The sequence below is a fragment of the Colossoma macropomum genome, unplaced genomic scaffold (assembly GCF_904425465.1).
Source record: "Colossoma macropomum unplaced genomic scaffold, Colossoma_macropomum, whole genome shotgun sequence".
Lineage (NCBI taxonomy): Eukaryota > Metazoa > Chordata > Actinopteri > Characiformes > Serrasalmidae > Colossoma > Colossoma macropomum.
Window position 1 is genome coordinate 7,079,886 of NW_023494799.1, and position 26,219 is coordinate 7,106,104.

At 38.9% G+C, this 26,219-nt stretch overlaps 3 protein-coding genes across 4 annotated transcripts in view; 2 read left to right on the forward strand and 1 right to left on the reverse strand.

The window, feature by feature from the left end:
* Window positions 1-458: 458 nt before the first annotated feature.
* Window positions 459-8,871, forward strand: LOC118818934 (vacuolar protein sorting-associated protein 4B-like). Its single transcript, XM_036586492.1, has 11 exons — window positions 459-678; window positions 1,777-1,888; window positions 2,599-2,743; window positions 2,834-2,892; window positions 3,040-3,159; window positions 3,908-4,064; window positions 4,649-4,797; window positions 4,881-4,962; window positions 5,747-5,966; window positions 6,957-7,097; window positions 8,149-8,871. The coding sequence occupies exons 1-11, from the start codon at window positions 658-660 to the stop codon at window positions 8,248-8,250; spliced, it is 1,308 nt and encodes a 435-aa protein (XP_036442385.1). The 5' UTR covers window positions 459-657; the 3' UTR covers window positions 8,251-8,871.
* A 2,693-nt stretch (window positions 8,872-11,564) lies between these two features.
* Window positions 11,565-18,899, reverse strand: plekhb2 (pleckstrin homology domain containing, family B (evectins) member 2). Of its 2 annotated transcripts, none has more exons than XM_036586784.1 (8): window positions 18,819-18,899; window positions 18,385-18,439; window positions 17,787-17,939; window positions 16,877-16,979; window positions 16,591-16,630; window positions 16,231-16,317; window positions 15,248-15,326; window positions 11,565-14,606 (listed from the first exon to the last, which is right to left on the reverse strand). In XM_036586784.1, exons 2-8 carry the CDS (start codon window positions 18,419-18,421, stop codon window positions 14,470-14,472), a joined length of 636 nt encoding a protein of 211 aa, XP_036442677.1. In that variant the 5' UTR covers window positions 18,422-18,439; window positions 18,819-18,899; the 3' UTR covers window positions 11,565-14,469. The 2 variants fall into 2 exon arrangements, with proteins under 2 accessions (XP_036442677.1, XP_036442676.1); XM_036586783.1 differs by having other exon boundaries at window positions 15,206-15,326.
* Window positions 18,900-21,160: 2,261 nt separating this feature from the next.
* si:dkey-121a11.3 (uncharacterized protein KIAA1614) overlaps window positions 21,161-26,219 on the forward strand; it is a 38,110-nt gene continuing 33,051 nt past the window's right edge. The window contains exon 1 of the mRNA XM_036587280.1: window positions 21,161-21,525. The gene's annotated coding sequence lies outside the window, so the exon portion shown is untranslated. The remainder of the gene's footprint in view (window positions 21,526-26,219) is intronic.

Consider the following 26,219-nt stretch of genomic DNA (forward strand, 5'->3'; position numbering starts at 1 on the left):
ACTGTGATAGTTATAAAGTAATCAACTCAGAAGCAAATGGCGCAACAGTAACAACACAAAAAAACAACACTAGGGGGCGCCAGAATTAAAGCAAAAAAAATACATACACCCCAAAAGGAGGTTTGGGGGAGGACGAGGATGTGGGGAGAGAAAATAATGTAAATTTAAAAAAAAAATACATACAGTAACAGCGTTTTAGATTTTACACAAAACTGCCAAAGTTAAACCACAAGTTCCAAGTTTTCACAGCCTTATTAATACAAAAGAAAGGTAAATAAAGATTTTAGAAAAGAAAATAAAACCCAGAGGTTCAGTTTTTAAGACTTTACGCGTATGTATATAAAACTTAACGTCATTAGAGACTACAAAAATATTCATCTTTGGATTCCTCTTCATAATTAGTACTTCAGTCTATGTTCAAACATCTGCGTCCTTCACAAACGATGCGTGTGGGCGTGTCTTCGGTGACGTCACGACAAAACACTACGGAAGAGTCTTGAAGACAGATTTAGATAAAAGTGCAGTGAACTTCAGGCGGATTTTCACGCTACAAATGTGTGTGACAGTGTATGTGGCGTAGGAATAGAAATGTAGTAAGTGTATCAGCTGTATTTGCGGGATTTAACAGAAGAAAAGTCCTGTTAAACCACGACTAGAATGGCCAATGCCAACTTACAGGTAAGCAACTTCCAGCTTTCTGTCAGCCTGGTAGGCTACAAGCTCCAGTGGCTACCTGTGGAGTTAACCTCTCTAAAAGCACAGGGAGATACATAGTATACATGCTTAAAACGCTTTAACAATAATAATGTTTCTCAAGTAAACATGCTTGATAGTAGTTTGAAGCATAATGGCCTACAAACTGAATTTCACAGAATGTAAAGTGGTTTGTGTACCAGTATATATTGCTCGTTTTACCTAGGTGAGGTGAAAACAGTAGGTTAGCTTAAACTACACTCCAGTAAATGTATTGCTGTGTTTATAATGTTAAAGTGTGAGTAAAAGTAACTTAGCTTTGAGTTGAAAAGGTCCAAAAAGGTCCCCAGTACTGAGTTTCTGTAGAACTGCTGGGGAATGTCTTAGCACCCTCCAGCATTTGTCCTAGTAAATGTAGTAAATGAAGTTTGTTAGGCTGTTGTCTTCGCTTTATGGATCCCTTCAATGTGAAAGCTCCAAAGAGAGAAGTTTGACTAACCGAAAAAACAGGCCCGGAGCTGAACCGACAGAACAGAATGAAACTAAACCTAGGAAGTGAATGAAATGAAGGACTCAAATGCAACACAGTTCATGTTGTTTCTTTCTTTTTTTCAAATGTACTTGAGTTAAACGTAATATTGCTCTCATCAATTTTATAGTCAGGAAAATACCAATCCATGATTTCATTTGCTGATCCAAAAGTAAGTGGAAATAAGCAATTTGCACCTACTTGTTTACAGTACATGAAGTTTAATGAGATGTACCGGTTTCGTTCAGATATCTTGGTGTTTTAGAAGAAAGGTCAACCTCAGGCTTTTTTTTTTTATTGGTTCTGGTATGCACCTATTGTTCAAAACAGCCAAACCAGCTAATCATGATATTTTCACAGAACAAACATTTTAACTCTTATTTCTTGATTAATCAAACAAGTTAATGGTTCAGTCATGTTCAGTCAGTCACTGACGTCCCCAGTATTTTTTTAAATCAGTGAACTATGAACTTATTTGTTCCGATCCCAAGCAGGAGATTCCTGTTAGACTAGATGTTTGTCTCGTCTTGACTCCTTCCCTTTTTGTGTCACAGAAAGCCATTGACTTGGCCACTAAAGCCGCAGAGGAGGACAAGGCCAAAAACTATGAGGAAGCTCTTCGCTTGTACCAGCATTCAGTTCAGTACTTTCTACATGTGGTAAAGTGTAAGTGAGCCTTTACAACCAGTGTGTCCGCGCGTCAGTGGATGGGCTCGATGTTCAGGGTTAAGCTTAGTTTCATTTTCTGCTCCAAATAAAGGCCAGTGCTGTACACCTGCACTGCACAGATGTAGTGTTTTGGCTGCTTTAACAACATGGTTCTCGTCATTGAGCTGGAGCTTTGTGACTGTGAAGCCTTTCCTCAGCTGGATCGTGTGTGTTGGGGCAGGGAATAGTTCCCCTAGACCGGAGCTTAGGATCACTGCTCTAAAACACCTGAAGCTACTCTTATTATTAAATATTTCATGTTTTGAATCTTGAAAAACACAAAACAGTACAGTGCAAGCAGGACACCTCAGGATACCAAAGTGTGAAATAATCTACGGCAGAAGAAAAGGAATTTGTTTGCAGAGCACAGGAATTCTGAAACTGTTTATCAGTGTTTGAAATGTAGATACTGTGCCAATTTTTATACGTATAGGCTAAAAACTTACCTCTTTAGTTTAGCTTTTAAATACATAGTTCAATCGTATTTGATTTTATATCATTTGTCTGTTTAATATCTTCTAATTAGTGATTAGTGAATTTATATATTGTGCTCGTTTTATATATATATATATAGTTTTCATACTACACATCCTTTTCAGTTGTTTAACTCGAATGCGGACAGTCTGTCCTTGTTACAGTGTGTAAATTAGTTGTGCTGTGTCCTGCAGATGAGGCTCAGGGCGACAAGGCCAAACAGAGCATCCGGGCAAAGTGTGCAGATTATCTGGACAGAGCTGAGCAGCTGAAGGAGTACCTCAAAAAGAAAGAGAAAGCAGGACCTGCCAAGCCTGTGAAGGTGTCTGATGATAAAGGGTTAGAGTCTATCTGGATTTGGATTGGTGAACTATTCAACAGTTCAAATTCAAAAGAATCTGTATTTCAAATGAAATTATCTTTTTACAGGAATGACAGTGATGATGGCGACAAGTCAGAGAAAAAGAAATTACAAAATCAGCTTCAAGGTGTGTGAAACTGTATCAGATGAAAACATTCTGCAGTTTAATTCTGCTTTTTGTTGCTTGTATGATGTTCCTCCGATTTATTATGCGCTGAGAGCATTGTGTTATTAGTGGATATCATTTACATTAGAAGTTGTTTTTGTTTTGCAGGTGCCATTGTTATGGAAAAGCCAGATGTTAAGTGGAATGATGTTGCTGGCTTAGAAGGAGCTAAAGAGGCTCTGAAAGAGGCGGTGATCTTACCAATCAAATTCCCCCATCTTTTCACAGGTACAAATCACATACAAACAGCTTGACTTACAGTCATTTGCAAAAGTTTAAATACCCCCGGTCAAATGACGTCTTTTGTTGATTTTGTAAGTAAGTTAACTCATCCTCTACAGGGAACAAATGTAAATATTATACATTTGTCTAAATTTTAGTGCACAGTTTCTATTTAGTTGAACATATTGGAAAAAAAACAAAATAACAAAAACAAAATAACAAAAAATAACAAAAATAAAATGTGCTGTAACTTTTGCACAAGCCAAATATAAGTGTAGAAGTGTGTTCTCTGTACAGGTTGTGTTTTCACCTAGAAAATCTGTGTTTAAAGAAGCTAAAAATTTTCTAAGGCAGCCAATATTTTTGTAGCATGTTTTTGCTAGAAAATGTGTGTGTGTGTATATATATATATATATATATATAAATTTATTTATTTATTTATTTATAAATTGCTCAAATATTTTCTGCGAAAGATCAAAATGCTAAGCATAGTTTTTCCATAGTTTTTCCTCATGTTTTCCACCGCTGCCAGCAATCTTCATGACTGACTGTACTTGTAAAATAGATATTAATAATAAACTTAAAAAGATAAACAGTTTTATTACATATTTTTAACCAGCAATAACAATTCTTTGAATCAAAAGTCAGTAATTAGTAAAACAATCTCAGTAATTCATCATCTTCGTTAATTTCCTCTCTTGTGGTTGCTTGTACTGCATTTGACTCACGTCCACACATATTCCTTCATCCCTAGGAAAGAGAACTCCATGGAGGGGGATCTTGCTATTTGGTCCTCCAGGCACGGGGAAGTCCTACCTGGCCAAAGCAGTGGCCACTGAGGCCAATAACTCCACTTTCTTCTCCATCTCCTCCTCTGACCTGGTGTCCAAGTGGCTGGGCGAGAGTGAGAAGTAAATGTGGATATTACATTAAATCGAGACACTGCATGTGTTTGAGTACATATGGTCATATGCAAAGGTTGAACAGCCCTTTGTTGATTTCCTAAATGAAAATAAGTTAACACATCCTCTACAGGGGACAAACTTAAATATGTTATTTTTCACATTTTACTGTGTAATTTCTATTTATTTGCTGAGTATAATATATTGGTAAAAAATTAAACATAAAATATAAAATATGCCAGAACTTTTGTACAGACCTTTATCAGTGTTTTGTTTTTTTCCAAAATGTTAAATTCAGCAAATAAATAGTAATTGTAGATTTAAAAGTGCAGAAGTGTGACAAGAACAGTTACTTTAACTTTTAAATGGTAATTAAACTGACGAAGTTAATGGGAAGCTTCTGAACACGACTACACATTTTATAAATGTTCATGTTTCCAGACTTTGTCTTCTTAATCAGTGACCCAAATACGCATATCAGGTGAATGATGTGATAAAGAACAACTTAATAGTACTTTTAATCTGCCTTGCTAAATATGATTAGAAACAGAATAAACAACTCCTAATGACCTGTTTTGTGTCTTCTTCTCCAGGTTGGTTAAGAACCTCTTTACCATGGCGAGGCAGCACAAGCCCTCTATCATCTTCATCGATGAGATCGACTCTCTGTGCGGCTCCAGGAGTGATAATGAGAGCGAAGCGGCTCGCAGGATCAAGACTGAGTTCCTGGTTCAGATGCAAGGTGAGTTGAGGGCACTAACAGGACAGGTTTCTTTCAGTGATTGAAAAATAAACAAGCTAATCTACTCTTGGTTGTATCTGTAGGTGTGGGAAACGACAATGAGGGAATTTTAGTGCTTGGAGCAACTAATATCCCTTGGACACTGGACTCTGCCATCAGGAGAAGGTGAGTGACTGTACTTATCGGTACATTGCATAAAAATACTCCTTTATTGCTTTTACTTTTCCATATTTACACGGACGTTATGGAGAAAATGGAAAAATGCTAAAAGCCAGAGACCATACTCATTCATTTAATTTCCAGTCAGAACAGCCATTGAGTACAAGTTATTCATTTCTTGAGAGGCCACTTAAATAAGGAAGGGGAAAGTCAAAGGAAAACAAAGGAAAAACAGGAAGATTCCAACTGTGGAGTTCCAAAAAGGATTAAAAGATATAGAGTGAATGGGACTCTGCACGACCTGGTAGACACCAAAACTGCCCCCATCAGATAAACAGCACTTAAAGCTTTCATCTTTGAGAGAGAGGAGAAAATCAAGCTACTTGAAATCTGAAAACATCCACAGGTGTTTCTCTTCATCCTTCCACTGTGAGAAGACGACTCAGCACTATGGGTCTGAAAGGATGTGTAGCTGTCAAAGTGCTGACTGCTGAGAAATGAAAAACCTATATTTAAGGGCCATTTTGACTGGGAATTAAATCAGGTTATGTCTCTGACTTTTGAACAATACTGTAGGTGTGTTCTGTCTGGTACCACTCGTGTCCATCTAATGACTATAATCAAGCTGAGCAATGTTAACCTACTGATGCAAAAAGTTGCATGGAATAAAATGAATACAATATAATGGCAATTGGATTTGTCCATTAGTTATTTAGTGCCAGTGTTAGTTCTGTTGTTGCTGCTGCTGTCAGCATTGGCGCATCTCTGGTTCTGTGTTTGTGTGGTTCAGGTTTGAGAAGCGCATCTACATCCCACTTCCCGAGGAGCATGCTCGATCCTTCATGTTCAAGCTCCACCTCGGCACCACCCCCAGTAGCCTCACTGATCAAGACTTCATCACCCTGGGGCAGAAGACTGAGGGCTACTCGGGCGCGGACATCAGCATCATCGTCAGGGACGCCCTCATGCAGCCCATACGCAAAGTTCAGTCATCCACCCACTTCAAAAAGGTAGGAGAGGATGTACTTTGGCCCAATCCCATTTCACCCCTCGCCCCTACCACTTAGCCCTTACCCCTCCGTTTTGTGCATTCACACCAAGGGGTGGGGTGTCCTGTTTTTAGTTGAGATAAAGGAGTAGGGCGAAGTGTTAGGGCTACATGGCCCTCCAAACAGAGTGTTATGAGAAAAAGAGAAATACCAGGCAAAATGGCTGCACAAGCGACCATAAGAAACACACAAATGTAAGGATTTTGTCCGTAAAAAATTGTGATAACCATTGTATTATCTAATGTCATTTCAGTGTATTATGGTCCTTTTCTTCATGACAAGCATAAAAAGTCGCTAGTAGTATGCTGATGTCTTGGTAGCTAGCTAGCAAAATTTCCCGTTCCACCTTAAATGGTGGCAGAAGAATCATATCACTGAAGAATTAGGGGTGGGCGGTAATAAATAATTGTCGAATTCCCCCACTTTGAAGGCATATGATTCCCTAAATTCAACTGAAGGCCAGCAGCAATGTTAGCGATCTCTGCTATCACTGCAGACTGGCAGGGGCGCCTAAAGAGCAGCGCTAGTAGCTGTTAATGAAGTAATGTCATTTAAGGGTCTCATTTCGTAGGGAAGATTTCAACCACAACCCCTTGTAAATTAGTTCCAAGGGGCAAGGTGACACTCGAAAACAAGGGGTAGGAGTAAAAATAAGAAATGCAATTGGGCTTTTGTTTTGGTTGAGGAGGTGCCCAATCAAGTGTGGAGACGACTGATGTTGAACATTTGACCAGTAGAATTTACTTAAATAATGGACACAACTTGAATTATTAAACTAGTTGAAATAAGAACCCAATTTCTCAAAACATTAATGTTAATGCAATCTGAACTACCTGATCTGAGTGTATTTATTATAATATTCACTTGTCCCCAACACTTGGTTGAATGTAGATGTCCCTACTTTTACTACCATCTAAATTGATGTGAATAATTTTTATTTTATGTATACAGGTCCAAGGAAAGACATGGAACAACCCTGATATAATTGTGGATGATCTTTTCACCCCATGCTCTCCGGGTGACCCTAACGCAATAGAGATGACCTGGGTGGACGTTCCAGGCGATAAACTGCTGGAGCCCATCGTTAGCATGGTGAGAGTGATGTGCAAGTGATATTGTGCTGTTTCTTAGTGCAAAGATTTATAGCCTCATTAGCTGAGACTGATTCTACAAGACTGTCCTACTCACTAGGAATGAGTTTGTGGAGACAGTAGTGAGGAGCATGGCTGTGTTCATCTCTTGCTAACAGACCAGTGTTTGCTAATCAGGGGAATCTGTTAGCTGTTAGCCTTGAGCTGTTAGCACTCTCCTCCAATCACATTCAGCTGTTCATTAAGGTTGCACTACATGAGCGGTATATCAAATGTTTGTTGTAGACAGTCTGTATTAAAGATGGTTAAATTGGAATTTGTTCCTAAATTTGCCAAAGTTAGCTTAGGATGCTAGACTACAGAAATTGCCCAAGTAAGCTACAGTAATTAATCACCAAGGAACGAGGCCTGATCACAATTACTTAAGCTGACCATTATTTTCCACAGAAGCTTTCACAATTGAACATCTGTCACAGCAAACAGAATATGAATTGGGGGCATTTTCATCAGATGGATTCAGGCAGTTGGATGTAAACATAAGAAAGAAGAAAACGTATTTATTGAGATGCATCATGGCTCTTACTAAAACAATAACAGTTATAATCTCTTATTGATACTAGAACATCTTTGGAGTGGATTTAACATCAACTTGTGGGGTTCTTGCCTATCCTAGCAGTCCTTGGGCGGAAGGCAGGGTTGCATACAATCATCCAAAAAATTATTAAATTGTTACTCACAATCATTATGCAAAAGTTTGAGCACTCTCAGTCAATTTACATGTTTTGTTGCTTTTCAGATTAAAAATAAGTTAACACATCCTCTACAGAGAGCACACTTAAATATGGCATGTTTCAAATTGCACAATTTCTATGTACTTGATTTTAACATATTGGAAATACATAAAACATAACATACAACATGTGCCATAACTTTTGCACAGGCTACAGATGTGTTTTCTAGAGGATGTGTTAACTTCAAAAAAAAATAACCCAAACATGTCATTTGACCAGAAGCACCCAATCAGGCCTCGTCCATGTGTCTTTTCCTTCTAGGCGGACATGCTCAGGTCACTGGACAAGACCAAGCCCACTGTGAATGAGGAAGACCTGGAGAAGCTGAAGAAGTTTACCGAGGACTTTGGCCAGGAGGGCTAACTACACTATCATCCTAAAATATAAAAACACTTCTTTTATTCTTTTTTTCCCACATAATCTAACTCAGAACAGTGAGATGTATTATGAATACACTTGTGATTACCTCATTATGGCATCTAAACCCTTTGAAATCCTCTTGAGATTGAGAGTTTGTATTGAAATATCTATGGTGTCGGGTGTTTTGATGAATTGAGATGTATTTATTGAAAATGATATGTGGAGATGGGACGATACTTCTTCTACTTTTCTATAGAGCTATTTAAGCTCTTTTATACTGAGGGAGTTAATTTAAGCATCAAAAATGAGGTCATGCTCAAAGTGCTGAACCACTGTCCTTCCCCACAGTTAATAACGTGACATGACACAGTATGACTGTGTGTACAGAATGAATTATTTACGGGATTGGATCAGATTCATTCTTTTTTCTCTCCGATATGCGATTCAGCATTTTCTGCTGATATCAGCCTGGTTATTGATATGCCAACTCCTATTATGTAGTACTATTAAAGGGACAGCATCTCAAAGTCTGTCTATAATGGCTTTTCCACAGTAACTGCAGCACTGTGGTGCCTAGCGGAAAGTACCACGGCATATTTGTGAATTAAAACTTCACTGGCTTGATGTCTGTTACAGATTTTTATTCAAGAATTTAGTATGTTTCAGCGAAGCAGTGTATGGGTTTCCTGACTGGCAAAGGGCCTTTTGGTATAAATGTATTTTTGTCTGTTGTCTATATATGTACTTTCATACAATGTTTAAAAAATGATTCCTTTATCTTTTTACCTTTTTAAAAGAGCTGTGAGAGCATCAGACAATGTGTTTTTTTTTGTTTTTTTTTACATATAAATTTCGTTCACTACTTTGATTCTATTGCATGTGTTAATCTACCGAATATTCCAGTTGGCCATCATTACAACATTAAGGTTCTCTAAATTTGCCTTATTTATAACATGTCAGACAGCCTGCAATGACTTAATCACAATCACAACCATAGGTGTATTTCTTATTTTACAGCAATACAAGAGTGACTTAAGAAGAACTGAATGTTCTCTAAACAGATACAATGCAAAGGCTAGAGAGATGCTTCATTAACAGGAAGGCGTCTGTTTTCTCGTCCTGGTGTGGAACGATGGCCGGGTGATCTTAGTTTTCATAATCCTGAAGGGTTTCTGTAACGTTTAAGCCATGCTGAACAGCTGGCCTGTATGTTAAATAAAGCAAAGACCTTTTAGTACATTCTTAGAAATCCATATGATCTATTTTCTCATATTGATAGTCATATAATTTTCCCTTACGTTGTTCACAGTCTTATAAACACTCATATAACCAAAAAAAAAAGCCTCAGATGGTTCTTTTGTGATGCCTTAGACTGGCTTTGCACCAAGAAACTTTCATGCAACTATTTACGTTTCACGTCGCCTGCAACATAATTTCTGTGAAACTTAACAGTTACATGAAGCGATTCAAAAACAATAAAAGCCACATACAGTAATTTTTTTCTATTGGTTAGTTAGCAGCGCCATGTTGTTTGGCTGTAAATGTAGCTAAAACTATGGATTTGCAGCATTTTTATCATCTTCGTACATTTTTTTGTCTTTTATCTATATTTCAGGTTCTTTACTATACATTTGTGTTTTAATGTTATTTGTACGTCAAACCTTTGAAAATTTATATTTACGTAGACTTTACAGCCATAGCCTACTAGATACCTCGCTTATTCTGTCCTAGAAGCACAGCAAGTTCATGAAGGACCGTTTCTCAGTCTCTTTTTCAGTGGTGGACGAAGTACACAAACCATGTACTTGAGTTAAAGTAGAGATACCCGAGGTAAAATATTACTCCAGTAAAAGTAGAAGTTCCTTCCTTTAGACCTCCACTTGAGTAAAAGTACAAAAGTATTTGCCTTCAAATGTACTTAAGTATCGAAAGTAAAAGTACTAAAAGATTAATTTAGACTCTAATGTCCTATTATCATTTTTGTAACAATACTATGGCTTTATCAACTCATTTTAGGTGGAAATACTCCAGTGTCGGCGGCACGGTGGCGCAGTGGGTAGCGCTGTTGCCTCACAGCGAGAATGGCCTGGGTTCGATTCCCAGTCGGGAGACCAGGGTCATTTCTGTGTGGAGTTTGCATGTTCTCCCCGTGTCTGCGTGGGTTTCCTCCCACAGTCCAAAAACATGCAGTCAGGCCAAATGGACATGGTAAATTGCCCCTAGGTGTGAATGTGTCTGTCTGTCTGCCCTGCAATAGACTGGCGACCTGTCCAGGGTGTATCCTGCCTTCCGCCCAATGACAGCTGGGATAGGCTCCAGCACCCCACCGTGACCCAGAAGGATAAGTGGTTTAGATGATGTATGTATGTACTCCAGTGTCACTCTTGGTAAACCAATCTTTTAATAGAATGTCATTCATTAGTCTGACGCTGATGACTATTAAAATTATCATAAGCACAAAACACTGAAGGCAAACAATTTCCATTAGGTAGAACTGAGTGGCTCTGAAATAACTTTTTGTGAACAAATTTCGGTTTAAGATTTATTTGCAGCTTAGTTTAAATAAAAATGAGTTCAAAACAAGTTTAATAAAAACTTACTTTAAACACAGATTCACAAATGAGTTTGCCTTTACTGTATATATCTGTAGGTTTACAGTGGTGGTGATGGGAACCAGGGGTCGCAATGTGTACAACACAAACATAGCCATTTTATTTACTATCCAAAACCACCAGAGAACCTGTCACGTTTTTATATAATGTTAATGATGGTAAAATACAGTCGAAAAAAAAAACCTAAAATGTGACCTGTGCAAAAGTTAAGCCCCCATTTTATATTTGATATTTAATTATTTCATATATATAAATAAATAATTTTAAAAAAAGTTATGCAATAATTTTCTGTGAGGGAGCTTTTATGGGCATTAACCTCAGATGTCAGGTTCCTATCACCCCCACTGTGAACCTGTTCTCACCACCTGAGAACTAATAACGTATAGATGGAGAACATTGCAGTAGACTGCATGAACTGAGATTGTGAACACTTTTTTAAAACACGCTGCACATGTAAGAAAGATATTTAAACACCACGCTGTAAAAAGGTACAGGGAGGAGCCAAAGTAGCGTAAGGAGCTTGTCAAAGGCTATAATACACATACAACACACATTTGAGCTTCATAAAACTGCATGTCTGCTGTTACTGAATAAACGCAAAGTGTTCAGTGTCTTACATGCCATTGTTTTCTACTGATGGCACTAGATATGAGATTCACACAACCAAACACAAAACATCTAATAAAGCACAGTTTCTCATGCCTCTGTTATTCAGGTTAAGTACTTTATTGATCACAATCATGACAGTAAAATATTGCAATGCAGCAAACAGTAAAATGTTTGAGCAACAAGTAGTGCAACTGCAGACACAGACAGTAACATGAAGAGGAAATGTTTAGAATAAGAGCGTCACCTATATCACCTTCTGGAATTTTCTACTTCGCTGGTCCATAAAGTACAGGCCAGGGCGTATCGGTTATGCATCTGTACAACTGTTAACGTATGTCAAATAAAGTCAAATACAACTCAAATATAATTTCTCTCATCTAATTTATATTGTGATAAAATGTGCAAAGTGACAATAAATGTAGTCAATAAATAACAAATTAAATCATTATTAAATTAAACCATTAAACCAGTAAACGTTACAGTAACTTTGATATGAAAACTGACCAAATGAACGGACGAGACAATGCCCATTTCTAATGACGTTTTCTTATTTTCCCTGTAAAATCACTCATTCCTGGCCTTGCTGAGTCACAACTGCGCTGCTCCATTTGAAACCAATTTTTCACAAATAAGAAAAAAAAAAATCACAACGATGAAAACAAACAATCTCATAAGACAACCAGAATAAATAAGTTCACACTGCAGAGGAGCGTTTTTAAAGCATTATTATTCTGCAGAAAAAGCAGCATGATAATAAAGGAACACCTTATCAAATAAGCACTTTAGGAGTGTAGGTCAAATGAGGTTTCTGTGAAGGCCTCGCTCAAAACACAGACGTAAAGCTGGAGCTGGAAGAAGAGGAGGCTCTAGTGCTACTCTTACATTCACTCCCCAACTAATGTTACTGCTAGAACAAGCAGAATGGACATTCAGATCCAAAGCAGAGCTCTGGCACGGATCATAGATGGAAGTAGACGGGTTGATGGCAACATTCAGCGGTGTCTACTTTCAGAGCCGAGGAGAAACAGAAACATAGCCAAGCCGAACAGTGTCCTAAAAAAGATGACAAACATGCACTTCTATTGGTTGTATTTGGTGATGGACCAAACTGAAAATTCCTGGCCGAAACAAAAGACAGTTACACTACAGATGCAGTCAGCATGCAAGTGGGGACTGTTGTAACCTCACGTAGTATCAAACCTGTAGTGGAGAGGTTCTTGAGCACCGTATCCTCTCTTGATACTCAGAGATTATAAATGTGTAATCTAATGTCTCGTGTAGAACAATATAATAGCTTCACACGGCCATCTTTCATTCTCCCCCCACTGCTGATCCGCTACTGCTGATCCGCTACTGTTTGAATACATCTGTACTGGAGAGCAAAAGGAACAAATAGGTTTTAATCAGATTTGTGTGTTTATTACCATTATTTAAGTATTATATTTTTACACTTTATTGGCCAAAAATTTCGGACAAAAACTGCCACTTTTGAACATTCCCATCTATCCTCTGACTGGTGCTATAACACCTTTAGGGGCAGCAGTGAGTAACGTTATTTTATTCGAGCTCAAGCTGTGTCTGTCATTAATTGGGAACTACCAAGTATCGACAGCTAGGAAGCAAATAGCTAAGCAGACAATTTGGCCCCTTTAGGCTTGTAATTTACTTATCAACGAAAAAAGGCAACAAATTTGTTAATCATACTTATTTATATGGCAAATAATTGTCAGCTAAAATTCCATGATTATGACAAGCCTTTTTTGATCAACTACATGTAGGGAAATGGAAAAAAAATGCATAAATATGTTGCCAAACGATTCTTTTACACTGCTAGCAGATATTGCTATTTCCTCTTGTTTTGGAGGTGAATAAAACCTGATAGTGGGAGGGTGGGATGTGCTTTTTACTGAAAAAAAAGGACACTGCAAATGTCTTGTTTGCACACAGATCAGTATATGGTAGTTCCGTACAGAAAACAGACCACACATACAGAAAATTCGTACTCGTCACCAACCTAAATCGCCACAAGGGTCGTGTCCATTCTACTAATTAATGCTATCCCAGATACCAACTGGTTAAAGTGCCAATTAAAAGAAAGACCCTGTAATTCTCAACCAAACTGCTATCTGATATATGCAGCCACACTCCTTTTTTGGGGGTTTAACGGTTGGATCTGTAGGTCTCCTCATAAAGCCACAATGGAAGTCTATGTACACGCTAGGCCCCCAAATAAGCCGGTTCAGAAACGGCAAAGAACCCAGAAAAGTCATCGCCACTCCAGATCGTACAGATCAATACAGATTAACCAGTGTCCAAAATGCAAAGCTCATGTCATAGAAACTTGTTTCAAAATGACAGAAATACATTAATGTGCTGGTCATGTTTCATGTTTGTTAGGACAACTAATAACCTGACCATTTTACAGATCATCAAATGTTTTTGTGCTGCAAAATGTACTTTTAAGTTTGCTGGGACCAATCCAACAATTCAAGAATGGGACACATTCATTTTCCTGCAAAGTGTCAGTTCATGCATGTTTGGTCTCAGCAATATTAGGGAGGTACATAAAAGGATAATACAAGACCAATCGTCTTAAACTGAACAGACACCATGGTGAGTACAATCGTTCTTCCTTCAATACCTTTACAATCTTCAAAGACAATCTAAGCAGGTGACCTAGTTTTATGATCAACCACCATAAGGCCTTTGAATAGTGTTCTGATTTACAACTGTTTCACACTGTCTTACATGTAGCAAAGTGCAAAACAAACTCAGTTCTACTGCACCCCAGTTGTAAATGCTACCGTGAGGCTTTAGTACATACAGAGGGATTAAAGGCCAAACAGATCACAAACGTGTCCCTCGACACAGCTAACGCATTAGACCTAGTTATTAAGATACACTGGAGCTGCAGCAATGTTAGGACAGTAGCAGAACACAGTCTGAACTGCAAAGGGTCTCAGAAGGACAGGAAAGACGGGATCTTAACTCCACAGGCACGTTAAAACACAGAGAAAAGGGAACCGATAGCCAATCCCGTCGCAGCTCCGGCCAGCATCCCGAGAGCCATATCTCCTGCGTCGTCACGGCGACGGTCCTCAATGATGACGTGGTTGACTTCACGTGGGGGGTAGGCTCCTGAACAAAAACAAAATCACAGAAACATGAAAAATAAATAAATAAATAAAAATGTATAAATAAGCCCACCGACAGTCAACTTTATTAAATACACCTCCTTGTTTCTACACTCACTGTCCATTTTATCAGCTCCACTTACCATATAGGAGCACTTTATAGTTCTACAATTACAGACTGTAGTCCATCTGTTTCTCTTTATTTGCCCCCTTTTACGCTGTTCTTATACGGTCAGGACCCCCACAGGACCACCTCAGAGCAGGCATTATTTGGGTGGTGGATCGTTCTCAGCACTGCAGTGACACTGACGTGGTGGTGGCGTGTTAGTGTGTGTTGCGCTGGTACGAACGGATCAGACACAGCAGTGCTGCTGGAGTTTTTAAACACCTCAGTGTCACTGAACTATAAAGTACATACATGTGGCAAGTCGGGCTGCAGAGACATGGAGGTGTGTTTAATAAAGTGGCAGAGCAGTATCTAAGCAATCTATCCATCTCTACAAAATATACTGAATTCACAACAATTTAAGGGATTAAAACACAAGTTGAGGATCTACTCAGACTGAATTATGAGGACCGATTGCCAGCAGCAGCTCAATCTACCTTGGTAGTGATACGGGGAGGCAAACGTATACGGCTGCCCACCTGCAGAGTAAACCACATGGGCCGCATAGGGGGGAGGAGGATGAGGGATGTAGCCTCCATACTGGTCCGGATAGTACACCTAGGCAAAAAATAAACATTGGCATTAAGATAGGCCAATTTTAAACTCCACATTTATGTCTATAATGAATTTGTAAAAGTAAAGTCATTCTTAAAGTCATTCTTAAACTGAAAACTAGCACATAACATGCATATCAACATCGATGGGTATCATTATTGGGCCCATACCAGCAAAAAGTCTGGACAGGATACAGAAGGGAAAAAAGAAAATGAATCTGATCAAAACCTGTAACAAATCGAGTCTGAAGTAGCACACAGTAAAGAAGTTTACACCTAACATTAACATGTATTTAATGTCCAGACAGTCTCCGGATATGCTATGGCCCGACTTCATTTACACTTTTCACTCAAATGTATCCCCTGAATAACGAGATGAGATCTAAGCAACACATATGTGACTTCCATTTTATTTCAGGTACTCTACTGTAAACATTAGGGGTTGAGAAAAATAATCAATTCTTAAACACAAAGCGATTCTCTCTTTAAAGATTCTAAAGTGATTCAGGTTGTAATCAGATTTTTGCACAGGCTCTGCTGTAAAATAAACTCATCCACACCCAGATACACTACAAAATAAAATACTTTGGCCCAGCTTGGCATGAAAGGAGGAATAAAAAAAGTTTCACAAATGTACACGTGTGTGCAGTCACAACTTTGACTTCATATACACAAAAGTTGAAATAAAAGGCCTGAAACCATGATAAAAATGACCTTAGCTAAAAGGCTAATGCAGTAATATTCTGAGTTAGGCTTTAAGTTTACATACAAAGCAAAAAATGTCATCTGTCTAGTTTTTATTTTCTTTTATATGGTTCAGATTTTAGACATAGAGTAGATGGTGAAACAGTCTATAGACTTAACAGAAGTGCCACATTCAAATTTAACTAAGCTAACACTTCTTGTACCTGAGGAGTCGGATTTAATTCCGCATATGAAGGCGGGGCAGAGGCATTCACCTCCTGTGTAAACCCAAACTGAGGGGGTGCCACCACCTGTTAGAGAAATAAGAGCATTGATTAAATACCAACACAGCCCATTTTCAACACCACACAGTACTGCAACACTTCACATACACAAAATATGGAATATTTCCTGCTTACGTAAACATACAACATGACTGCTAAAGCATGCAGGAAGTAAACAAAGTTAACCATCTATGTTTTATGCCTACAATATATTCACTGACAGCTCTAAGGCTGAGGCCGAGGGTTAAAAAGTCAACTACTCCACCCATAATGTGTTTGCGTGAGTAGGAAATGACTCACAGTGTTGATTCTGGCGTCTTGGAGGGCCATGGTCCAGGCTCTGGGCAAAAAGGGGGCAAAAAGTGAACAGTAATGTTATTTATACTGAACACACTGAGGGTCTTGTCTTTGCTAGCCCCCCAAGAGTACAGCCTCATAACATCAGCAAAGTAAGTAAATGATATTGCCAAGTTACACAGGCAGGTGCTCATATTCATATTTGTATTTGCTTTGTTCACTTATTTTTTTATCCATATTTATATATTTTTATGAGTTGCTAAGCAAAAGTTTGGATCAAGGGACTTACAGAGCGTCATCTGCACTGTCTGCGCAGAGGCTGATGATGCGTCCATCACGGCACACGATTTGAAGAAGGGAGTCTCTGCTCTTTCCTTCAGGAGGGGTCAGCTCTGGCAACAAATTGACCGAGAATGAGAGAATGGAAACTCATGCAAGTTTGTCAGCTCCATTTACACATTTTATTATATATACCCTGATCAGGCATAACATTATGACCACCTCCTTGTTTCTACGCTCACTGTCTATTTTATCAGCTCCACTTACTATATAGGTGCACTTTGTAGTTCTACAGTTACAGACTGTAGTCCATCTGTTTCTCTGTGTACTTTGTTAGCCCCCTTTTACCCTGTTCTTCAGTGGTCAGGACCCCCATGGACCCTCACAGAGCAGGTACTATTTGTGTGGTGGATCATTCTCAGCACTGCAGTAACACTGATGTGGTGGTGGTGTGTTAGTGTGTGTTGTGCTGGTACGAGTGGATCAGACACAGCAGTGCTGCTGGAGTTTTTAAACACCTCAGTGTCACTGCTGGACTGAGAATAGTCCACCAACCAAAAATATCCAGCCAACCTGTATAGTAAGTGGAGCTGCTAAAATGGACAATGAGCGTAGAAACAAGGAGGTGGTCATAATGTTATGCCTGACTGGTGTGTGTACATATACATATATAAACATTTGTATCTCTAAAGTCAGAAATTGCAGTAAAATTAATAAAATACAGATATTTTATTGCATCACCTAAATGTTCTACTCTTCCAAAGTATAAAACACACGTCATCAAATATCGGTTTCAAATATTGTCCAGATCATCTGTCCAATGCCAACACTTTTTCTAACGCAAAATAAAAAAATCTCTGTCTCTACTGTTATGATTCCAATATATTACAGTATCCGTAATATTAAAACATGCTTCCTACCTCTACACGCATTGGCATTCCGGATGTTGATGCAGTCCACCCTCATATGGATCTCGTCCTCCATGTCACGTCGTTGCTGGTCATCATAGAAAATAAGACGGCCATCTGACCAGAGGTCAAACCAATTTTTCTTCCAGCGCCGCAAGATGGTGCCTACAATAAAATTTAGGGTTAGGGTAAAAATCTATAGCAGGCTACAGTTTAGGAATTTGTCAAAGCCATTAATGAAGCTTTGACTGACAATGGGAACATCAAAGATAGAAGTAATTAATGAACTCCTGATTGAGGCTATAAACACCAAACATCAAAGCCTAACATCACTAAACAAATCTTGATTTACCTTGTGAACTTCAAACTGTAATTAATGAAGTCTTAATTGAGACTACAAATATAAAAAAAAAATAAGGAAATCTTAATTTAGGCTGAAGTTATTGACAACTTAAGTAACACAAAAGGTATTTAAATAATCATTTATAAATATTAAATATAAGAATTACATTGATTAGGCATCACTAACTTTAATACTACAGATACAAGGATAATAATATACAATATAATTAAACTAACTTAGCAATATGAATTAATACTTGTTACTCACTCTGTCTGTGGAGCCATCCGCTTTTAACAAACGCCATACTTGAAAAACGGCTCACCTGTAAAGTGGATATTTAACAGTCACCTTTATGTTGTGTATTAATACTCAGTTCTGTCTCAGCAGCGTCCTGACAGTCCTACAGTCCTGATAGTCCTACAGTCCTGACAGTCCTGATAGTCCTGACAGTCCTACAGTCCTGATAGTCCTACAGTCCTGACAGTCCTGATAGCCCTGACAGTCCTGAGTTCGTTCTGCTCTCTCGGTGTTTCTAGCTAAAGCTAACCTAACAGTTAACTCTGCTAAGCAGACACTTCGCGGCTGTGCAGACCGACAAAAAACACGTTCGTCTTTGGATAAACGTAACCTGAATCTGTTTATCTGAATATGAGCTCTTATTTAACATCGATAATAATGTAAATAGTGAATAAATTCTTTACCCTCCCACTCGCTCTGTTGATCAGCGACGAGCTTCTGCTGTGGAGCGGAGTGACGTCGTCAGGATCAGCTGCTTCATACCCGGATGTAGGCGTGGCGTGGCTGGGGAAGCTGGGAAATGTATTTTGTTTGTTGACTTACCGAAAGAGGTGGGGCGGGGAGAGAGAGAGAGAGAGAGAGAGAGAGAGAGAGAGAGAGAGAGAGAGAGAGAGAGAGAGAGAGAGAGAAGCTAAATTAGCTTTTTACTACTTTAGCTAGCGCACTGCCATGCTGATGCTTTCTCCGATAGATAGATAGATAGATAGACAGACAGACAGACACACAGACAGACCAACAAATAGCTAGCTAGATAGATAGATAGATAGATAGATAGATAGATAGACCAACAGATAGATAGATAGATAGATAGTTAGACCAACAGACAGATAGATAGATAGATAGATAGATAGATAGATAGATAGATAGATAGATAGATAGATAGATAGATTCTCTGTATCTGTGTTGAACATCATAGTAACTGGTCACGAGTACTTTGCCTCTCTGACCACTAGATGGAGCAGTTTTATCTCTTTAGTAATTAGGCCTGTTCAAAATTACTGAGTTAATAAAATACACCCATCAACTGACCGATCAGTTTAAAACATCAGAGAGCTGACCATACATGATTTAGAGTAGCACAGGGGTCAAAATCTAAATTACGTCTCCTTGCTTATTATAAACACATGCAAAAAGCCTAAACATCTCTGACTTCCACCTATAAAAAAGTGGGCATTTCCAAAAGGTGCCAGGCAAAATAAATCTTTTAAAATGTAGTTGCCATGGTACAGCAACATGATGCAATACTTCCTAAGACTTTTATATTATTTTTCTTTTCCACAGCTGAGCTCACACTCATGGATGACATCACCAGTCAGTTGGCAAAGCTGAATTCATTTCAGCTCTGGTCAAAGTAATCTCATCCAAACCTCATTCACCCATGCAGCCCAGGCCAACAGGCCCCAGATTGCAGCGATTTATGCGACATTGTGTGGCCAGTGGTTGGCCATAGTGGATTTCATTTTGTCTTAATCCGCTTGATTTTTTGAACAGATTAACCTCGCAAACCCAATTGTCGACCTCCAGGGGGACAGTGTGCCAGAGCATGGATAGATGTGAGAAGACCTCTCAGCTTGTCAGTGCTGAGCTTTTAATGAACTGGTCAAAAATGTAGCTGTCAGGAGGAACAAATGAGAATCATGGAAAACTTTGCTTCTTATTTGGATGGGCATCCCTAAATCCATGGAAACTGCTGACTGAAAGGTAATGCTAACTCGGCAGAAAATATGGTACTTTTATTCATTTGGAAAATACACTAAAGCCTTTGTTGTTTAAATGGACAGAAGGAAAGAAAGAAAGACTGAAATTGTGTATTGTTTTAGTCACACATTTAATCCTATTACCCAAAAGCATTTCGTGGTTTCATCATTGGTCAACAAGCCAGTTTAAGTCAGGGCTTTGCTATGTCATGCTGAAAGCTCTTTACCTTCGTGTATTGTATCAAGACCTGGTTTTGTTTCTGAGCAGCAGTGGGTCTTTGAAGGCCTTGGAACACTTTTGTTAGCCATTTAGCATGTACTTAGAGTCTGCTTAAACAGAAAAAAGGTCTATTTCACAGTATGCGGCCCACTTGAGTAACACTTTGTGCAAAAGTCTCTCACAGAGGAGAGTGAACAGGGCTGGTTCTTGTTATGAGTGGGCAGTTGACACATTAACCGGAGCAAAGTTGATGGAATGTTGAGTCTGTTTCAAGGGGAGAGAACAAGCATTTTTCATGAGGCCTCTCAGTCAAAAGTCAGGTTTCAGACGAGGGTGTCTCTGTTTTTGCATCACTGGATCCGACTGCAGACCAAGCCCAACTCTGTTTTCTGTTATATCTGGCCTTGCTTCAGAGCAGGCCGCGGATCAGAGACCGCATACGTCTTCCAGTTCCGATAATAAACAAAATGTTCCTCAAATGTCACTTCCAGCAGGTTGCTGGATGTGTTTTTAGTGCACAGGTTCAGTTATGGTTCCAGTGTGAAGCCCATAGAGGCGCAGAAGTGACAGACCACAATGAATCAGTCAAGTCCGAATTCATAATCAACAAAGGAAATTCCTTGGCAGCTGGAATATGTGCCTGGAGACGTCTGCACTTCCTTTCCTCTCCGTTTAAGATTCCTTCTTTCTTTTCTCCCCCCTCAGATTGAAGGGTAGGATTACAGCCCACCCACTAGGGGCTGACCTTTCTGGCAGCTCCACCAATAGACTTTCATTGCTGTCCTTCCTTCAGCCTATCCCTTTCAAAGCTGGTCATAACTGTCTCCTGAGCAACACAGGAGTTTTTATACATGTGGATCTCTTACAGTCAGTTTCTGCCCATGTGCTGGAGCTCCGGAGAGGTGATTGTGGAAGAGGGTAGATGGTGGAAGCAAGGGAGGAGACAGTTGGGAAATCATGTTCAGTCGTGGGAGTGTTTCAAGCCAAGCTTGAGCTGCCTCCAAAACAGCTGGAGCAAAGGAGGGATAGAAACAGAAAGAAAGCACAAAGACTGTGGCTTAAAGTTAAATCTGGACTGTTTGGCTGCTGATGGTTGACTCTTTGTAGATAGACTGATTAACTTTAAACATTACACTGGACTGTTATAGATGAAGCTCAAGGTCAAGATGAACATACACCAACAGACAGAATGAGGTAAGATGCTGAAATATGCCATTTGTTTTTCCTCATATTCAGTTGTTTCACTGCCAGCTTTAGCTTCCATGTTTATTTATCATATGCATAGTATTATGCATTGAAATTACTCTGTTTAGGCCCGGATAAATGCTCTACAACCCACTTACCAGAGGGACAACATAGCTAGGTTATTTTGAGGCTTATGCTAAAGCTGACAACAGCCTATTTGTTTTTGATTTACTGCCCATCCTACTGATTACTGAATAAAGTTCAAATAGATTTGTTAGTCTAAATGGCCCCAAAAGATCCGCTTCTCGCTGTGGGGGCTGTTTTATTCCCTGTCTGACGCATTGGGCCCTTTGGCGTAAGGGTCAGCACCCTAAGGCTTTTCAGCAGAAGCTGCTGTGCTGGTGAAGTTCACACTGTGAGAGACTTCAGCCTTGAGCAGACAGTGTCCCTCGGTCATTTTGGGGAATTTTAAACCCTTAAATGGCCAAGGCCCACTGGCAGGCCCAATGGTTTATTACACACTTCTATAATCTAAGAATAGCTCAGCCAGTTTGCATTGAAGTCCCTGTAAACTCTCATAAATAAAGGTATGAAACTGTCACTGGGATGGTCTCCTCAAGGCTACATCTCAGTACCTTTAGTCAGGGAACATAACTGTACCATAATCCACTGAAATGATATTTTCTGAGCTGTACTGATTCCACACACCCCGTCTCGTCTCCAGGCTTTTTATTTTATTGTTCTGTTTTAAAACATTCGGTTATGAAAAGGTACAAATATGAACTTTTCACCTGGGAAAAACATATTTAAAGTGCACAACTGGACCTTAAACCACTGAGGGTGCATTTACATTGTTTGTACCTTGATAAACAAAAAGTGTACCTGTACAGAACCTTTAATTCTAACAGTGTGGTTACTGAATAATAAGCCTTAGTATGAAATAAGCCTGGGATTTTAAGGGGTTAAGAAAGTAATTTACTATAGCAGGCCTTCATTTCTGTATCGGTGTTCGTAAGTGGTCGAAATCTTGCAGGGCAGCGGACAGATCTGGGTTTGGTGAAGGAGAAGACGGAGAAAGGGAGAAACTTTGGTTGCCCTGTTTGTGTTTGAATTCCTTTGAAATGGGCTCATTAGTTCCAGAGATAATCCTGACATGTTGAGAAAGAGTTCTTGCATTTATGCTTCTGTTTAAGGCACAAAGCTAAGCTATTTCAGCCTTGCTCTGTTCTTCTTGTTGGTTTTCCAGAACTGATACTTTTTCTTGTTTCATTATAAGGTTGTTTGACCACTACATGAGTACTCGGTGCTCTTTGGTCAACGAAGAACCACACTTCTTTGCGGCCTTGATGTCATGCTTACAATGCTCTCTGAAGATCTAAACCATTATTATGGCTCCCTAAAGATTTTATATGTGTATTCACACAGAATGATCCATCTTGAACATGGTAGAGTGAATTTTGACGACTCGGCACTCAGCGGGGTGTATCTCAGCATGGGCTGGCGGATGCTCCCCCGGAGGAGATAAGCTAGCCTGAGCGATAGGGAGTCCTAATTAGTAGGAGACTAATTAAATCAAATTAGTTTCTCAGAGAACTCAGTCATGCGTTAACTTCTTACCTCAGTCTACATTTGTCTCTGTATGTTTCTCTTTCTTCTTGACTACTTCAGTAACTGTAAGTCATTATGGCAAAGAACAAAGATCCACATGTAGTTTTCTTTTTGCTAATTACACTAGCATCATTCTGGCAACTGAACAGTTTTCATTCTTCGACTCTGAAGGGAAATCCAGTCATTTGGTCGTATTAAGCTCATGTTACATCATGCTGTGAGAGATCTTTAACTCTAGTTAAATGCTAAAGCTGTCTGCTTTCTATAATCAGGGTAAAGTACAGTATGTGGCTGCAAACAGCAAACCATTCTTATTAAGGCCCAATCAGTATGAATGTTTTGTGAATGATACTGATACTAAGGGATCTATGGAATGTGTAAATTTCATGATGAATGAACCAATAGAAACAGCCCAAAATGACTTGGAAAAATGTCTGGTTCCATTGACTTACATTAAAAGTAAAGTAATTTTTTTCTTCTCATGTGAAGTTCTCATTTTGGAGATATGAGGTTTTATATATATATATATTTATATATGTATATATATATATATATATATATATATATATATATACACATATATGTGTGTGTGTGTGTGTAGTAGCATCAGAAACCACCCTGCTGAGGAAACCAGCACAAACCTGTAAACATTTCATACTGGTCTGAGACAGTGTATGCCGGTTTATGCTGGCCTAGTGTTGGTCTTGTTCTTTAGTACAATCATGCTGACTGGCCAACATGCCAGCATCAAAACATAACATGTGCTGGTTTTGTTGTTGATCAGCATGTCAACTTCCATTGCTGCTGACCAGCATCCAAAACACAACCTATGCTGGTTTTGCTGGTGACCAGCCATGCTGGCCTATGCTTGATTTTCTAGCAGGGCATCCGGGGACCGCAGTATGGCCACTTCTTTCTTACAGTAATTTGTTCAAATTATGTGAAATTATCTGATTGTGAATTACACTTAGTTGATAGGCCTGCCACAGTCATAAAATATTAGCTGATGATTAATTTGCCAAATAAATAACTGTAACAATTTAATTGTCTTGTATTTTATATGCAGCTATTACAGTACAAGCCTAAAGTGACCAAACTGGCTAATTAGCAATCTTGGTTCCAAGCTATATTTACTTAGTAGCTAATGCTGGCTATACTGACACTCATGCTGCTAGCAGACATGCTAAAAACCTTTAGCTACATAGCTAATAAACAAGCGCTTCCTTCTATATGTGTTATAGCACCAAGTTAGAAGTTAGAACTTCTCTTGTGTTCATAAGATCCATAATGTGTTGCAATGAATTTACATTTATTTGCCTCAACTCAACACACCCAGTTCACATTCTTCTCGTTGTGGCATGATATGATTGTGAAATCGAATGACTTTGGAAAATGATTACAGTCATCTTAAATTACTGCAGTCATCCCAAATAATCCCTGCTGAAAAAAAACATCTATGCTGGTTTATGCTGGTCTAGTGCTGGCCTGGTGCCGGTTTAGCTGGTCACCCAGCATGGTCATGCATACCAGTCTCCAAAACACATCATATGCTGGTCTATGCTGTTTTCTCAAGCTGGGATTGCAATTAGGTGAATGTGTAGTAATTGTGACAGGCCTATTAGATTCTTAGCAGTGTTAGGATTAGGGTTAGGATGCACCATGGACCAGGGTAACAGGTTAAGGTTAGGATTAGGATTAGGTTTATGGTTTGGGAAAATTAAGGTAAATTTAATGGATATTTAGTTAAATGTAAAATAAAAGGGTAAATTAAATATATACAGTTAATCTAAAGTGCACTTTTCAAAGTGTTATTAAATTACTTTCCTCTGGCTTGGAAATAAAATTCATCTTTCAGTATCTAGCATTTTAGTTGCATATTTGTGGTTTGTTGGGCTGCATATCACTTCAGGCCTTCAAGGTGTGGTCAAACCAACAGATCATGCTGACTCACAGCAATACAGAGAGACTTAAAACATATATATTTTTAATTAATTTGTTTTGGGAAATATTAAGGGTTGGAGGTGATATGGCTGTTTTGAGGAGTATGTAACACTGGGCCAGGTTTGTATTTGTGTGGATGCACATGGAAATATTGCTGACATTTTGTATATAGAATAGTAAACTTCATTGAAGATTGATGAGATTTTTACATGCAACTCCACTGGTTCTCCATAGTAAACAGATCAGTGTCATATAGCTTAGACCGCTGAGTTCACTGAGACTTCAGAGGCAGCACATTAAGTGGTGCATTTTAATGATGTGCAGGATACTGAGCATGTGTTCATTCCTTATTCAAGTAGCTCATGTTATCTATAATAAAATTATACACTTAATATGTACTTCATGTCCAGACAGTCTTGTGCTTTCTATATATCTGTGTGCTACTGGAAATAATGTGAGCAGTAACCCATTTGTCTGAGGTTTGAGCAGATATGTTGAAATGAATTTATGTCTTGTATGTTCTGTTTGCACACTTCCTTGTATTTTGGATGCTCACGTCCTGGATGTTCTTGCAAGCTGGCTGTCATACTTCATATTGCTAAAACAAATTGTATGCTTGTCGTAATTAAAGGGGAATGACACTGATTTTTCATGCATAATTTAATCCTTGACATGTAAATAAATTAATTCAGAATGATTTATTATGAAAACTGCATTGTAGATAAATTTACTGGCTATTTCCCAGTTAGCAAAATTTGTCTGACTCACTTGTGGGCCACATCCTTTTTTTGTTCTGGCCCAGTATATGGCTGGGTCCTCAGCCCAGATCTGGCCCACACACTGTAGAGTGAGTAGAGCTTAAGGATATGGCCCAAATCTGGCCCCTATCTGGCCCAACTACATTGTTGGTCCACAATATTCATGCCAGAATTGTCCCACAAATGTAGACACGAGGCAAAATGGTACGAAGCTGTCCAGGATCTGACACTATTCTGGCCTGCATGCCTAACATCTACCTGGTAGTCAACCAACACTCACATAGGAAAGCCAGAATTGGCCCAAAAATGTCTGCTATCTGGGTTACTATCCAAAATGACCAGTGAACCAACACATTTTTTTGAGTTTTATATATGTAGTGATTGTAAAATAGCAGT

Coding starts and splice junctions, on each gene's coding strand:
- LOC118818934 (XM_036586492.1), top strand. CDS start 658: ATGGCCAATGCCAACTTACAG. Junction 2,893..3,039: donor ATTACAAAATCAGCTTCAAG/GTGTGTGAAACT, acceptor TTTGTTTTGCAG/GTGCCATTGTTATGGAAAAG. Junction 4,798..4,880: donor GTTCCTGGTTCAGATGCAAG/GTGAGTTGAGGG, acceptor TTGTATCTGTAG/GTGTGGGAAACGACAATGAG.
- plekhb2 (XM_036586783.1), bottom strand. CDS start 18,421: ATGGCGTTTGTTAAAAGCGGATGGCTCCACAGACAGA. Junction 16,318..16,590: donor AAGACGCCAGAATCAACACT/GTGAGTCATTTC, acceptor TTTCTCTAACAG/GTGGTGGCACCCCCTCAGTT. Junction 14,607..15,205: donor CTCCCCGTATCACTACCAAG/GTAGATTGAGCT, acceptor GTTTTTGTTCAG/GAGCCTACCCCCCACGTGAA.